The 17537-nt window shown below is 37.0% G+C and overlaps 1 protein-coding gene across 3 annotated transcripts in view; it reads left to right on the forward strand.

The window, feature by feature from the left end:
- HECW1 (HECT, C2 and WW domain containing E3 ubiquitin protein ligase 1) overlaps positions 1-17537 on the forward strand; it is a 402469-nt gene that overhangs the window by 316216 nt on the left and 68716 nt on the right. For all 3 annotated transcript variants that reach the window (XM_037837142.1, XM_037837143.1, XM_037837144.1), the window contains 3 exons: positions 6509-6643; positions 14748-14853; positions 15780-15876. In XM_037837142.1, coding sequence (XP_037693070.1) covers positions 6509-6643; positions 14748-14853; positions 15780-15876 — 338 coding nt within the window. The remainder of the gene's footprint in view (positions 1-6508; positions 6644-14747; positions 14854-15779; positions 15877-17537) is intronic.

The raw sequence follows: 17537 nt of genomic DNA on the forward strand, positions 1-17537 counted from the left end.
AAAAAAAAAAAAAAAATGGAGAAACTGTATTTCTTCTAGTATAGTTTTCTTCAGAAAATAGAAAGAAATTTAAAAGACACCTGCTAGTAGTCCACAAAATAGTATGGAACATATGGCTTTTATGAAGCAAGAGAAAGAATCACAACAGAAAACAAGATGGGACAAAGGCAGAAATAACCTGGGTAGGAAAAAAAATGTTTTCAGTTGCAATGAAAAGCAGAATGTAATAGCACAGAGATAAATAGAACAGAACTGATGCTACATAAATTCAATCCACTAATATAGATACAAACGTGGAAACTGCTCCCAATGCAAAGGAGAAGAACCAAATTTGAATTGATGAAGGAAAAGGTTAAAAAAAAAAAAAAAGATGCAAAATCAAAAAAGAAAAAAAGAAAAGAACGTATCTCACCTTCTCAGTAAGCCCTATCCTAACCACCCAATTTAATACCAAAATCTTCTCTGGCTTCCAGCCTTGCTCACAACCCAGAACCCTGGCCCCTGTGCTCCACTAAATAGTTTATGTATCTGTTATGTGTCCTGTGTATTATCTGTTTCTCCCTGCAGGATTTTAAGCCCCCTGAGGGCAAAGATCTGTGTTTTGCTAACTGATGAAACCCCAAGGTTTCAGTAGATGTTCACTAGAGCAGTCCTAGCACATAGTTGGCACTTAATAAAATTCTATTGAATGAAGAACTTATAGATTTTATTGAAGAAGAACCCAGAATGCAGCAACATTAATTAAATATATAAGAGTAAAACTTTGCTGATCCAAAATATAATAAAACAAATTATTCAGATGAACTCACTGAGTTATAGTAAAATTAATTAAAATAAATTTGTTATCTACACATTCTGAAATTTTCTAAATAGAGATTTAAAAATCATATTAATATGCAGACATAGTTCAAAAGTTACTTACAAAAGAAAAAAATCAGAGAAGCTTCAAATTTTTCATCCATAAAACTAACCCATAGAAATCTATTGAGCAACTACTATAGGATATTGATGAGAAAAGGCTTTGTGGCACAATAATTCTATATCCAGACAAACTGTTGGCATTCATGGCTAAAGACAATAGAAAAACAAACTCATGTGCAAGATATCAGAGCTTACCCTACTCTTCTACCCACCTTGAAAAAACATCAAAAGCTAGCCTCCAGATGGATCACAAATGAAGTGGAACAAGAACTCAATAATAGGAAAATCATAGTATAAAATGACTAGTGGTGAGTATTTAAATCAATTAAACACATAAATATAAGTAATTTCTATTAAAATGCTTTAAAATATATTGGGAAAGCCTAAATAGAATATGGAAAAATATGTATGATAAACATTGAATGGTTGTGTAATAATAATCTGGGTCAATATCCCCAAATTAGAATAAGGCAAGCAAGAGAAGGAAAATTTTGCTAAATTCCTAGTAGGGTGTAAGGGGAGTTAAAGTAGATAATTTGAAATATAAATTCCAAATATAATCTTTGACAAAGTTAAAAGGCAACCATTTGTACTATACTGTTTAAAACAAGATTTTTCTCTTCCAAATTCCTACCAAAGATAAAATCTAACAAAGTATAGTGTGTCTAGCAAAAACATAAATATCCACAAGGAAGCAAAGCAAATAGAATAATAAAAACAAGATAAAAGTAAAGCCAAACCTGACAGTTATGGCAATAAGTGGAATTAGGATAATCTACTATCTACCAAAAGGAAAACACTTTCAGATTTGCTAACAAACAGATCCAGTTTATACAAAGATGTGCCTAAGAAATGATTCAGAACATTTAAAAATAAAAGAATAAATGTTAACATGGTATGAAAATAATAACAGAAAAATTCGGGTTGGCATATTAGCATCATACAGAGGAAAGTTTAAATCCAGAAGCATTAAATGGGATCAGAGAAAGATTTTGCATTAATGAATGGCACCACTAAAATGAAAAGGCAATAACCATATACCTTATGAGCCAAATAACACCATATCATATTATATAAAGAAAAATCAAGGAAAAATACGAAAGAAAATGAAAGAAATGCAGTAACAGTAAGAAAACATATTTTATACCCATGAGGTTAACAGGTTAAATAAACAAAATATTAGGATTTTAATAATATTATTTGAGTTAATGGAACATATATTAATGCTTTTTGTTATAAAAATAGAGCTTACAGCTCCTTTTTGAGATCCTATGAATTTTTTTTTTAAATAGCATTCTATACCACAAAGAAGACAAAAAAAAAAAAAAAAAAAAAAAAAAAACAGTATTGGGCCACATTTCATGGTCACAAAGTAAAAAAGCTAAATTTTTAATAACAAATTTAAACACAACCATGAAAACAAAATCTTTGCCAATTGGATATTCAAAACAATTATCTGGATGGAACTACTGAATTTAAAATAAGGTTTTTTATAAAGACTTAGAAACCATTGAGAAATCATTGAAAAATGTAAGCAATACTTAATAAAGCATGGAATATGGGAAAGCTATACTCAAAGTTTTAGTAGCCTTAATTTTTTTTACTATCAAAAAAGAAAATAAATACAAAATATAAGCTTCCAAATCAAGAAATTAGAGAAAATGTCATGAAAACAACAGTAATTAAATCAGAGATTTATTTCAAAACCCATTAGAAAATAATCAAAACTCAGAATTGTGTGAAGCAGAAGACAATATAAGAAATAAATGTAAGAACTGCTTTAGCTGGGATTTTATTTAATTGCTGATATCTATCTAAGGAAAACTATAAATAACACCCAGAAAGGAAAAAGGAGATAAAACAGACACAGGAGGATTTTTAAGGAAATGGATACATAGTTATATAGATGTTTGAAATAAATTTTAGAAAATCTGAATGAAATGGCTGACTTTTAAATAGATATATTATTAAATAATTGTATCATTTATTATTAAACTTCCATATATGATAAAAATTTACCCAGGAAATATAAAAAATTAAATAGACCTGTGGTCATGGAAGAAATTGAAAAAATGATTCAATTAATTACTTAACCCAGACCCACATATCTGTTATGATCTACTCCAGAACATATGAAAAAAATAACAAGTTGCATAGTTTGTTTTATGTAACTATCATGACTTCTCTAACAAAACCACAAAATCATGAACAAAAACTAGAGGCACAGAATAAGGTATATCCATACCATGGAATACTAATCAGCAATAAAAAAAAGAATATTAATATATGCAACAACTTGGATGTATCTCAAAGGAATTAAGCTAAGTGAAGAAAACCAATTTCAAAAGATTGCCTACTGTATATACATTTATGTAACCTCCTTGAAATGATAAAATTATAACAGTAGAGAACAGATTAGTAGTTGGCCAAGTTTTAGGGATGGGATAGGGTTGGAGGGATAAGACAAAATGATGAGTGGGATTAAAAAAAGGTTACTTGAAGAATCCTTGTTGTAATGAAACTTTTTTGTGTCTTGACTGCAATGTTGGAGACAAACATATACATGTGATAAAATTGCATGGAACTAAATACACACATACAAGTGAGTACAAAACTAGGGAATCTGAATTTTTTAATTAAAAAAAAAAAACTATTGGCAAAACTCACTTCAGTTCCAAAAGCCCATATTAAAAAATAAACTAGACTGTATATTAAAAAAATGGCCAACCACATTTGATTAGATTTTCTCCCAAAGATGCAGGAGTCATTTACTACTAGGAAATTTATTTTCACTAGTATTATAACCAATAATTTATATGAGGAATTTCAGTTGATCATTATAAGAAATACTGAAGATATACTTGATTAAAATAAAATGTCCATTTATATTTTAAAAACAAAAATCACTCAGTAAACTAAGAACATAAATACAGTTTCATGACCATGACATAAGGGCTCTCTTAAAACACATTTTATATTCCGACTGTAGCAGTTTTCCCATTAAAATTAGGATCAAGAAAAGATTGCAGCTGCCACCTCTTATTTAACATTGTTTTAGAAGTTCTCTCCAATACTACAAAGTAGGAAGTAAAAATAAGAGAGCCCTTGTAAAAGAGGAAGCAAAATTATTATTTGCTAGTTAAAATCCAAGAGAATATACTTAGAGTCATTTATTCTATAGAAGCATTTAATATGAGGAGCAGATACAAAATAAATACACAAATAGTAGCCTTCCTAGATACCGGCAGTGACGGGTTACAAAACCTCATAGAAAAAGAACTCAAAATACAAACAGACGATAATAAGTACCTATCAACTATCTTAAAAAAGATAACTACAAAACTTCACTGGGAACAAAAACTCTTGAATAGGCAGTCCATTCCCTGTTCAGAAATGGGAAATGATTGTACTGGCTATCATAAAGAATGAATTCTCTCCAAAATAATGTGTATCTTAGGAGGATTCTAAGCAATATCCCAGTAAGAACTATTTTGGAACTTAATAAAAATTAATCTCAGTGCATCTGGAAAAATAAAAATAGGTAGCCAAGAATATCTGAGAAAATTTGGGGAAAGATAAATAATGAGAGGACACTTGCTCTACAGGCATTAAAATTGAAGTGGTGAAAAGTCCACAGACCATTGGAACATATAAAATAATCCGAAAACAGACCACAGTATTTATACGAAATTTATATGTAACAAAACAATGGGAAATAGTTTGGAAAAATTGCCTCTTGAAAAAAAAATCAAATTAGAACTTCACATCATACCCAAAAATAAGTTTCAGAAAGATTAAAGATTTGATGTTAACAGTGAACCCACCAAAAGTGAAGCTGGAAACATAAAAACATTTTACTGACCCCTAGATAGAAATAATTTATAGATTTGTGTACATAGAAATTCAACATTTCTGTGTATTAGATAACATGGTAAACAAAAACCAAAGGCAAATAAGTAACAATCAAATTTACAAATGAATAAGAAAACTGTAACCTTCCAAGGGGAAGAAAAGAGAACCAACATGGCAGAGAACACTCCAAGAAAGAAACTGACCAATAAGTCTACGAGAAAATGTGTGGCCTCCTTTGTAATCTATAACTCACCTTATCTACCATTCATCATTTCTAAGAGTTCTTTAAAATTTACTCACCATTATAAAAAGGAGGGTTCCTGGACTTAAGGTAGATGATAAATATGTGTACAACTTTTGTGAATGTAGCTTGTAAATATGAATCAATAGCCATAAACAATTTACTAATTTATAATCCAGTAATTCAACCTTTAGGAATTTATACTGTTACCACATATGCACAAATATAAGGATTCCATTTAATTTTAACTTAAAAATTCTAGACATGTACTTGAATAGTAAAAAATCTGCTTTTAATATGTTTTAATTCAGCGTATACTTGTGTGTTTAAAATCTTACGTGAACTGTTGAGAAATGTTGGAGCTTTTTCCACTATCACTCCAGTCTTATTCAGATCTCTTACTTATATTTTTGACATCCCCGGTGTCACTTTTTGAGTCATCTAATACTGGCTTTCAGAACACAGCATCTTCAGTTCCATCCAAGTTGCTGGACTTAACAGCCCTTTGGAATCTGTGTGGAATGCTGTCCTGGAAAAGTTTATCACAAGCACACCATGTTTTGTTCAAAAAAGAGTAATTGAGAGAGTGCCCTATAGTGCAAAGGTTTTGTAAGAAACATAAAAATTTTCTCTTTTATAATTGGTAATTTTAGATTTAAAGAATAACTTTTGCCATGCATTGGAACATACATAGTAATCAGACATACTACAAAGATTTATGTACAAGAGTGTTTATTGGAGCATTAATTTAACACAGTAAAAAATCCCAATGTCTAACAGTATAGGGTACTGCAATTATTTATAATACACCCATCAAACTGAATACCATATATTCATTAAAAGTCTGTATTAAAAGAATATTTAATAACTTATGGAATGCTCATAAAATAATAAGTGAAAAAATCATATTACAAAATTTTAGATCTTGATGTGTAAGAAAATAAGTGGGTGTGTGTGTGTGTGTGTGTATCTTTATAAGAAAAGAAAAGATTGGGGAAACAAACTCACCAAAAAGTTTTGGTGATTATTTTTAAGTTGTCACATCTGGAGTGACTTTGGTTACGTTCTTCCTAAATTTTAATCCTTTTAACATTTTTTCTCAGCTAGAATTTGGTAATTCTGTAATAAAAAAGAATTTATTTCAAATATAAATTAAATTGCTCTACAAATTACTAATTACTAGTGGTATTATAATCCATAAAAGTCTCTATTTCTCTTATTTCCCATGTTGAAGTGTTACAATCAGTACTCTATAAACTTCACCAGCAATGTAAAGCGTTCATCAATAACTAATATTGCTTGTTCAACTGCTAAGCAAACTGATGGGCAGTGCCCCAGTCCCCCATCTAGCTAGATGAGTTTTGAATGGATACAAAAGGAGGAGTTGGGGAGGGAAAGGAGCATGATGATTGAGCCCCATAGTGATCCATTATATTACTGATGCATTTTGGCTCCTCCTCACGCCGTGTGCTTTTCTCTCTGCTCTATCGGCAGTCTTTCTTTGTGGACCACAACAGTCGAGCCACCACTTTCATTGACCCCCGAATCCCTCTTCAAAACGGCCGTCTCCCCAATCATCTGACTCATCGACAACACCTCCAAAGGCTCCGGAGTTACAGTGCTGGAGAGGTAACACCCCCGCCGTCCCTCTCACTATACCCTCCACCTGTTCACAGGTGCACAGTCGCTTCCTCTCCTTGTGGGGCCAGAACCGTTTCTTAGTGGCTGGGCTCTAGGGCTTCCCGCTCATCAAGGGACTAAGCCATGTCCATACTGCTTGGTGTACAAGAATGAATCATGACCCCTGGGACACCCACTTAACCCCCTGGACCTGTCATCAGATTCCCTTCCTTCTGCCTTACTTGTTTTCCAACGCAATGACCACTACTAAGTATCTGTCTAGTGCAATGAAAATTGAAAATGCAGTATCCGTGGATCCCTATACTTAGGGCTGGAGCCATGGTTCATTAAGGTCTACTGCTCACATGTGTATTCTTACATGTGAAGACCATGGAGCTGCTACATGCAGTGTACCACTGACTTTAAACTTCTACCTCCCCATCAGATCCTGGAGAAGACTTCAATGACGTATATGGGCTAAAAACTGGGAGGAAGTCAACAGGGCTACAGGAATATTCCCATCCTACCAGGAGCTCATCCCTGGTTCTAAGTCTTCTCTCCCTACCCATGGTTACTGCTGACCCCTCAAAGCTGCCATCTTCAGCAGTCACTTGCATTAGCTTTCTGAATTACTATCTTTATATCCTCTCTGCTTTCCTGTCCTCCATTCTCAAACCAAAACAAAATAGCTCTTGTCCACTTCTGATGAGTTCCTGATGATGTTATTAACAAAGCCCCTTTTCTGTCCCAAGTATCTGTGTCTCCTTTTCATAGAAACCATCAGCATCTTAGGAGATTTGGGCTTTGAGAACAGTTTTCCACAAAACAGCTTTCAGAATTGGAATTCAATTAGGTATAAAGTGAAAACAGTGGTGTAGGAAAAAATGGTGTGTGTGTGTGTGTGTGTGTGTGTATAAAATATATATATATAAATATAATATATAAATATAAATATATAAATATATAAATATAATATATTAATATATATATAAATATATATATAATATATATATATATAAAATATTCCCCGCAGGGAGCCATTCTAGGAGGAGCCACAATTAATGTCTCAGGAGAAGCTGAAAAAGTAGCAAGCTTTGCCTGACAGCAGTCTCCTCCAGATGGCAAACATAAGTCTCAAGGGAAGAATCTATTGTTGATGCTTCGGTATCAAGTTTTATGAAAGCCTAGCATACGAACCATTTCTTTACCACTTTTTCAGGAGTAGTGCTGTGTATAACCTGAGAGACAAATATTTGCAACCAAGGACCCTCGTGCTAGAAATGCCACTGCAATCAATTGAATTTTCTTTCAGGGGTCATCTTAGTTATCATTGGTTTATGATACACTAAAAGCATGTTAAATCCTCCCTTCTGCATGTACATAAAGTGCAAGATGTCTTGGTGAGCAGATGTAACCATGCAGAGAGGGAGCACTATATATTCCCAGCAGTGTATACGTGTAAGGACCCTCCAGAATCCAGCCACTCAGCCAGCAGATGCACCCATAAACCACAGACAACAATGCCACAACCTCCCAGCTCACAGGTGGAGTCCTCTCTCTGGTGGCGCTTTCGTGACATTTCAGAAAGAACAAGGTATATTGTTTTGAGATGGTAGTGGATAAATTGACAACTCTCAATCCACTTGAATATGGCATTTTAATTTATTTCAAATGTCTAAACTCTTCAGTATTATGACAACTTCATTGTTAATCTAGGATAACAGCATTTGGTCAAAGAAGCTCAGTACTGCAGGCAGATTCACTGTCAATGAACTAAAAATGCTGATTAGCCAATACAAGACGAACCCCCTGAAGATATCAATTCCTTATAATTATAAGGGTTAATATGAAAATATAAATACTGGAAACATTTCTAATTGAAAGAACAAGATTAAGACCATGGGTACCATGTTTTGCATTATCTGTTGCAAAACATTTATTTGATATTATAGAATAGCCCAAACACAATTATATTTAATATCAACATTAAGGGCAAAATGCTATCTGCATCAGTCTAAAGCTGATTGAAAGACTTTAACACCTAATAATGAAAGGACACGAATGCGCTTCAGCCATCTGATACTTCCCAATTCATCCACCCTCCAACTCTGTTCATCAGGTTTTCACCCGCTCCCATCTGTCTCTCATCCCTTCTCTGCTGGTGGCTTTAGACCAACACAACAAAAAACAAGAAAAGCCACACGGATAGAAGCTGGGAGGCAGAAGATATTTAATGCAGAGGCAGCACCCCAGAGGAACAAAGATCCTGTCTCTAAGAAAACAAATATATGGTTTCTCATACTGTGAGAGCACTCAGCCTAGGGAATGACGGGGACCAGAGGGACCCCGATGTACAAACAGCGGTGAGAAATGTTAATCGTGCTTGCTGCGACATGATTTTGCTCAACAAACATGGATGAAGCTTGCTGTGAGCCCTGTGGAATGCAAAGAAGTATGAGTCATGCTCCCTGCCCGGGAGAAGTTTGCATTCTACGTTTTTGAAGCTGGGCCAAAAAAAAAAAAATTCTGATTGAGTTCCATGGTTAGAATGCATGCCATGGGAATTCAGAAGAGGCCATGGAGAGGTATCTTTAAGGTATTTGAACTAGACCTTGAAAATTGGTAGAATCTGGCTAGGTACAAAGGAGAAGAAGGGCAGTCACAAAAGCAGCACAGCTTCAGCAACGGTGCACAGGTAGGACTGGGACAGGTCCCTGGAGAGGCAGCAGATAGTTCAGTATGACTAGAATAGTAAGTCCCCATTCGCTGTGTCTTAGTCTTTGGAAAGCTTCGAATGCCACACAGAAGGCCTTTACAAGCCCACTGAATGAGTTTGAGGGAAGAAGTTATATGATGGTTTTTATGTAAAAATGAGCTCTAGAGATTATTTTGCTTATTGCTTTCAAGTGAGAAGACTTTTGGGATTTGGGCAGGACAGTGCTCTACTCTGTGGAATCACCCCACACCATCACGGCACCTTCTGCTTTCCGGCCCTGCTCATGAAGTGACAGTGATGACCCAATGTCACCTGTCATTGTGCAGCAACAGCCAGACAGCCCCAGGTGTTTCCAAACAGCCCTAGGGGGTAGAACCATCTCAGTTGATGGTATTTCCCAGTTAAGTGAACCGAAAGATCAAGAACTTAAATCACACAGGGAGTTCATGACCGCGGCTCAGATATCCTAACTCCCAGGCCAAGGTAAACTCAGATTTTAAAAAGGAGAGTGTGGAGACAAAGAACAGCCTTTGGATTATGGCCAAGAGGGATTTGAGGAGAGAGGCTCCTTGGGAAGCCATGGTGACAATCTAGTTGTAAAACGAGTAGGCTCTAAGTAGGGGTGGCAGAGAGACAGAAAATAAAGCAGATCTGTGGAAGAAGGAGAACCCCAGGCCGAAGCGGATTGGAGTCCCAGCTCCAGCTTTGCCACAGAGGAGCTGTGCCTTGTGCTCCTTCCCTTCTGGGGCTGCGTCTGCAAATGGCTACAAGGGCACAGGATGACCGCGAAGGTCTGTCTAGCTCTGTGGTTCCCACTCTGTAAGACTCGACTGATTTCAGGTTTTCAGGACCATGTAACTAAGAACATCAAAACCCCATTAATGTAGGAAAATCAAAGTCCCATTAATGACACACAAGTTAGGTGAGCAGGAAAGCCAGTTTGGAGGAAGGTCAAGCTTGTCTTTAGCTGCATTGATAATGAAGGTGAAAACAACAGGATAGCCAATGAGCAATGATGGTTAAGCAGATGGCAGATATGAAATTCAGGAATAATCAGTGAATTATTTCCATAATCCACTATTTTTCTGTGTCACAGGCAATGGAGAATGAACTATATAGATGTTTCTTAGACAACAACCTTAGGGATCAATATTTTCCATTCACTTTCATGAGCCAGACTCTTGAGTGTTGTTCAGCAGGTGACTTTCTGTAACTTGCACTTAAAGACAGAATTTAAATCAGTTTCTATATTCAGGATCCTAAATGGATGATCCTAAAATTTTTCCTCAGAAGCCCGGTGGTAGGTTTTTTAACAGAACTGCTGCTAAACATCTTTTGGATTAGCCTGTACTTCACCTGGAAAATTTTCAGGCAGATTCCTGAAAAAGTTTTCAAGAATTTACGAAAGATCATTATTTGACATTGTGACTTGCATTTGAATGCAGTGGCATCTCTGTCTTCAATGTATTTAGGTACCAACAAGCAGGCCTTATCTCTTTCCATGAGTGTGCTAAAAATGGAATTGGGCATTGATAAATGGATAAGGCATATAGGACTATGAATTGGCTCTCATGTCCCTATCAGTAAGGAAATCACTGAAGGTTAACAAATTTGTCTTGTTTGTAGTGCAATTAGCAATATAAATTAACATTAATAAAAAGGATAACTGGAACACATAATTTTCATTTCTTTTACCACCTTATCTTGGTCAGGTTAGAAAATCACTAGTCACGGAAAAAATTTTGGAAGGGCACACACCCATAAAAAAAAAACTTAACAGTGATTGCCTCAGAAAAGAGTGAATCTGGCAAGGAATAGAAATTACTTTTCACTTTAAAAGCAGAAGTCGCGCTTAGTCATTCTCTGCAGTGAGCTTCTTTGATGGTAAAAGTCATTTCAGAGGCTCTGTTGCTGCAGAAGAATGTAAAATTCTCCACATTCAGGAAGTTGGCTTTTGGGAGAGTAATTTCTATACTCCTTCTTAAAATTGCTAATTTTCCTCATGATTCCTTGTAACCTATACTTGATTGCAGGTTTGGTTGGAAGTTTGTAAAATTCTGATCCATTTAAAAATAAACATTTAAATTATAAACAATACATATGAGTGCAGAAAACACAGACACAGAAGGAAAAGTTAAAGGGCAATCAAAATCCCCCACCTAGAGACACCTCTTGGTACACATAAAAGTAAAAAAGGGTCATTGTCGATAATTCTATATCCTTCTTAACCATGACATGATCTTGTAGACAGTTTCCATGCCATTAAAATTCTTCTATGTTTTATCAGATGGATCTACCCTCAACTTAACTCATGCCTTTTTTTTGTACAATGTTTGTTGCCCACTTTTTACTATTATAAAAATTTTGAACTCACCCATAGATCTCCTCTGTTGCTTAAGATAATTCTGAAAACTTTGTAAATGATTTATGTTTAGAAGAATGCAAAAGGAATCTAGAGATAATCAAGACTAGTTTGTTTATCCTCAGGTCTCCAGGGCTTTCAGGGAGAGCGTTAGCTGGCTATTGATCCCAATGCAGTGTAAAACCTGCAATTTTCAATCAGAGATTAAAAAAATCCGTTTACGTTTCCAAATTGCAACGCAGAAGAGAAGCTTGTTTACCCGTCACTGACATCTACTTTCTGAGCATATCTGTTTTGTTTTGTCTGGAGAGATAAGTGATTGATATTTTGACATTTACAATTAAAGTTATCAACATCAAAAAAAAAAAAAAAAAGATAAATCCTGAAAATAGTCCCTATTACAAACTGGGTTCTGCTTAGTCCTGGAAGAGTAGTCTTGGTGTATGTGGGCAGAGGCAGGCCCCTGAGGGAAAACTCACACCCACACACACACGTACATACACATAAGCACACATACCTGAGATCCTCAGTAAGACAATAGGGCCAAACGTCAGGAAGTTCACCGAGTCACGGTAATTTTGGTGTTCAATGGGAAATCCATTCTTCTAGTCATTTTCAGTAGTTAGAAAAGCTATGTTAGCCTCATGTTTGCAGTAAAATCCAAATCAGTCACTCAGTTATCAGATGAAACACTCCTCAGAGTGGGTCATTTAGTACCACTTCAGGTCCGGAAGACACTGAGTGCACACTAAATTATTGCCCAATCTTAGAATCTCAGCATCTTTTTTAGCCCTGCTGGAAATTGTCTCCATGCCTGTACTTTCCTGGGCTCCAAGTTGGAGAAGGATTTTCCTGTCTAACCTCCCCATCCTCCAGATCCCAGCAAGTACCAACTTGGCAATCACCTCCTTTGCCCTTGGCAGGCACTTCTGCGGTTCAGGGACCCCACAATCCCACCTCTCCCCTGGCTTAGTTCACCTGAAACATATTCACCGCTCAGTGATCTAGCTTCGGGGTAACCAGCCTTCATCTGGTTTCTGAAGCCTTTCTGTGTGCCGGTGAGCAGGGAACTGCCTCGGTAGTAGGTACCCTCTTTCCCCCGGGCACATCTGCCACTCATGAATTCCTAGGACCACCAGGGATAGAAGTGAGCCTCTTCCCATTCCAAATGACACAAGGGTGTGCTCTCAGTTCGGTGCACAGTCAAGCCTTCTTGGGTTCAGTTATTGGATCTACCTGCTTCCCCAGCTTCCCTCTGTAACTCATCACTTAGATAATATGCAGTCCAGTGGTCTTTGAGAATCCTGTCTTTATAGCATCAAAAATATGTTTTCTTCACACACGAAGGTGAACTGACATAATTCACTCTGAGAAGAAGAGGAGCATTTTCTCCCATAGCAACATCATTTCAGTCCCACAAAGGCTTTGCATATTTATTAATTTATGGAGGAAAGAAGAGAAACCTAGGGACACAATACTAGATAGTTTAATAATCAGCAAACCTTTGTTTCATCACCTTGTATTGCAGACATTTCATTGAGACTGGAAGGTGCTCCTGCAGAAATACCAGTCGCCAAATCTTTGAGTCTGGGCACAGCTAGGTGCTAATGACTTCAAAGTGAGAAGTCCAATTGCACGGGGACCAAATCTATTGCCTTGTCCTCCAGGTGAGCCTTGGACAGTGAGGCAGAGCAGAAGAAGCAGCTGGATCTGCATCCCTGCTACTTCCAAAAGGGCAGCTTAAAGACTGTCTACAAAGGGGTCTTCTGTGTGGAGTAAAGAAATAGGACCCAAAGGAAAACCACCAATTGCCTTGTCTTTTATAGGAAAATCCTTCATTGTCAGAGGCAATACCACACTTCATCCAGTCTTTAAAGTGCCCACTTTGGGATTGACTTATTAACCCTTCTAGACCTTGCAGCGTAAGATCTCATCACTCCTCCTGAATTCATATATGAGTGAATTTTATACTGCTCTCCGGGAGTTTTCTTTCCCTTTTTTATCTGAATGTTTGAGCTTTTATAGGTATCTTCATAATCTTAAAATAATTTTAAAGCCTATTTTTGCATACTTCACCAAATTATCACAGAATGAGTTGCACTCTACACTAAATCCCCTGCATCTGGCGAAGGTACTGTAATATGGAATACGTCAAGTGCCTTGGTTTTAATAGTTTACTCTGCAAGGGACTTTAAGGGGCAAAATGCATCTGATCAAGGTAGAAAGTTCATTGTCATGCTCTAGAGTTTAGGGGATCTATTCAAATTTGAAATTCAGTTAAATTAGTTTAAAGTGAATCATCACAGATATCAGTGTTAAACTAAGCAAATTACTTTATACAGTGAAGTTTCGACCAAATGCCCAACTGAAACCATGACATTGGATGCAGACCAATAGCACTGTAGGAGTACATGAATGCTCAGCAGTCGGGAATGAGTTAGAGCTCTGGCTCCATCTCTTAATAAAGTTGAAAATTTTGGAACAACTTATTAAATTCTCTGGTTCTCAGTTTCCCCATTTGTAAACTGGGAGATGCTCTGTGAAAAGCAGCCAGCACAACGAATGGAATAATAATGGATGCTCAACAAAGGATGGCCATTTGACTGTAATAAATACTATTTAAAATAGCAAGTCTACTCCACATTGGTTTTTCAAGTTCAATGCTACTTCTTGGAAAGGAAGATAATAAACCTACATTTACTGATAATAATTTGACTAGAATTTATTTATTCCCCCTTTACCATATTTATGAAGAGGAATGTTATTTTGTCTTTTCACTGCCAAAAATTTAGTTAGCATTCATGACCTTTGGCACAATCACTTTCTTAAAAACTATAATATAATACATCAGTCACTCTCATTTTTTTTTTAAAAAAAAACTTGCCTACTTACCATTCCTTTGGGGGACTGTGACTTTTATTATTTTTCAGCTTAGGTGATGGCAGAGTTTATTACCCCTCATATTGAGCAACTACTATTGAAAAGACCATCTGAAACTGAGATTTCCAATGCTTCCCTTTTATTTTGAAATTTAGGCCTCAGAAGTCTCTAGAAACAGAGGAGCCTCTTTACTGGCCAGGCCGGGACACAGCCTAGTAGCTGCTATTCGAAGCCAACATCAACATGAGTCATTGCCACTGGGTATGTATCATGTGCTTGGAACTCCCAGGTCCCCAGTACTTAGCCTTGTTTTTCTCATCACGAATCCTTTAATATTCAAGATTATGTGTTTACTCGCCACTCTTTACTGCTGTGTCTACTCTCCCAATCCTTTGCTTCCGTCCTCCTCTTTGTCTTTCCCCTTCCTATTCACTTCATCCTTTTCTCTTCCTTTCCCTCTCTCTTCTCTGCTCTTCCCAACCCTCATGCCCCTTCCTCTTTATCCTGTTCAGTGATTTGTTAACTCAGTACAGGAGAACACAGTTTAACTGACATGGGAGATTTCATTGTTGCTAGATGCAGTTTTTCCTTCATACTTCTCTTTTCCACACGTGTATGAAAAAGAGTTTGTATAGCCTCCATTCCCAACCTCAACTACCTCTTTCCAAAACACATGCCAATGGGATCAAGGGAAATGAGGTGAGAGAGTCTAAATGGATTTGGATATTTCCATTATCACTACTGGGGAGTCAAGGCATTGCAGGATAGTCAGTGTCAAGGGCTCGGGAAAGGATTTCTTTGACTCAGAAAGAATCTTTTGCCATGAGGATGATGGCAAAATGCCCAAGAGGAGTTAGGAAGAGAAGAGAACTGTCCTTCTCATTAGAGGGCCATTTTACCCTCCTACACTTGTTCAAGCAGAATGAGTTAACACCCAGTAAAGTTCCTGGAATATTAAGGATGATTGACTTAGAGCTGGTTCACTTTTAGTTTAAAAGTACTAATCCCATTATGTCACATGGAAAATAAAACCTCAACAGCTTTTATTTTTGTGATGAGTATGCTACCTGCCTTTCAAACTCCTATGTTAATCGTGGTATCATGTCAAACAACCATTTTCCAGTCATCAGAGAAATTATCTCTGGGCTGCAGACTCAACCACAACTCTGCACTTTTGTCTGTTTCAGCATATAATGACAAGATTGTGGCATTTCTTCGCCAGCCAAACATTTTTGAAATGCTGCAAGAGCGTCAGCCAAGCTTGGCAAGAAACCACGCACTCAGGTAGGGGCTCATCCCTCATCCCTGTAACTCCAGGACTCTCCAGATGTTAATCCAGGTGGGAAAACACCTCTGTGGAGAGAGAGAACCAATGGTTATGGTACATTTTATTTGTGCATTTAAATTGTAACTTGAATCCTCGAAATGAAGGATCCAGGGGGTTCTAGTGTTTTGGGAAGTGACACAATAAGAGAGAGTAATATTGTGAGGTTACATATTATTGGTATGATGCTAACATAAGTTCCATTGATTTGGAATGGGCACAAAAAAGGAAGCAAAATAACTTTTATGAAAGTTAGTTATGTAAAGCATCATATAAATTTTTACTTTTGAAATAATAATTGTTTAATGCTAAACCCAACATTTGGGTGACCATATCCGAAAGTAAGCAAACAGGTAGACAAAAAGTATCACGTGTGTCCTAAGTACTTAAATCCTATTGTCCATTAGGGTCATTCTTGAGTGAGTAGCTTGGAAACTCAGAATCACTTTGTATGGAGCAGAAATAGCCAGTCAAAGTGATAAAAAAGGAAAATATCCCCTGAACTTAATCCTGCCCTCTTAGTTTCCTAGGGCTGCTGTAACAAAGCACCATGAACTGGGTGGCTTTCAGCAACAGAAGTTTATTGTCTTACAGTTCTGGAGGCTGGAATCTAAAATCTGTAGGGGAGAATCCTTCCTTGCCTCTCCAGCTTTCGGTGGTTTGCTGGCAAACCTTGGGCTTCCATCTTGGCCTCAGTGACCACATGGTGTTCTCCCCTCTATCTGTGTCTTTATGTGAATTTCCTCCTCTTATGTCTGCCATCCTGGGTAAGGCCCACCCTAATCCAGTTTTGCTTCATCTTAACTAATCACATCTTCAAAGAACCTATTTCCAAAAAGGTTGGACTGGGGATTAGGACTTGAACATGTCTCTTTGGGAGATGGAATTCAGCCTGTAACACCTTCTTTCCCACCAAGATATTTAGGCATCTCTCTCTTTCAGTTTACTACCGAATGTTTCAAAAGCTAGAGATGAATGGTTGTTGTTTTAGTTTGCTAGACTGCTGAAAGCAGATACCATGAAATGGGTTGGCTTAACTATGGGAATTTATTTGCTTTCAGTTTTGAGGCTGAGAAAAATACCCAAATCAAGGCATATCAAGGTGATGTTTTCTTCCTAAAGACTGGCTTCCGGTGACCCTTGGCTCCTCTGCCACATGGCAAATCACATGGTGGCATCTGCTGGTCTCTCCCTTCTCTTCTGTGTTTCGTTGCTTTCAGCTTCTTGCTTCCATGACTTTCTCTGTATTCGTTCCATTATAAAGGACTCCAGTAACAGGATTAAGACCCATTCTGAATGAGGTGAGCCACCCCTTAACTGAAGTAGCCTCTTCAAAAGGTCCTACTTAACAATAGATTTACCGCACAAGAATGGATTAGATTTAAGAACATGCCTTTCTTGGGTACATAGAGCTTCAAACCACCACATTGGTTAAGAGTGTGTCCCTTGGAGTTTGAATTCTTGCTCCACTACTTGTTCAGTCCTCTCCCCTTAGTCTCCTCATCACTGAAATGGGGACATGGTGTGGATATGGTAGAGATGCTTCAATGCAGATGTGTGTAAGGGATGAGAATCCAGTCAGTGACGACCTCACTTCCCGTTTGGTACAGTCTTTGGCTTC

Source organism: Choloepus didactylus, chromosome 5, assembly GCF_015220235.1.
Source record: "Choloepus didactylus isolate mChoDid1 chromosome 5, mChoDid1.pri, whole genome shotgun sequence".
Classification (NCBI taxonomy): Eukaryota; Metazoa; Chordata; class Mammalia; order Pilosa; family Megalonychidae; genus Choloepus; species Choloepus didactylus.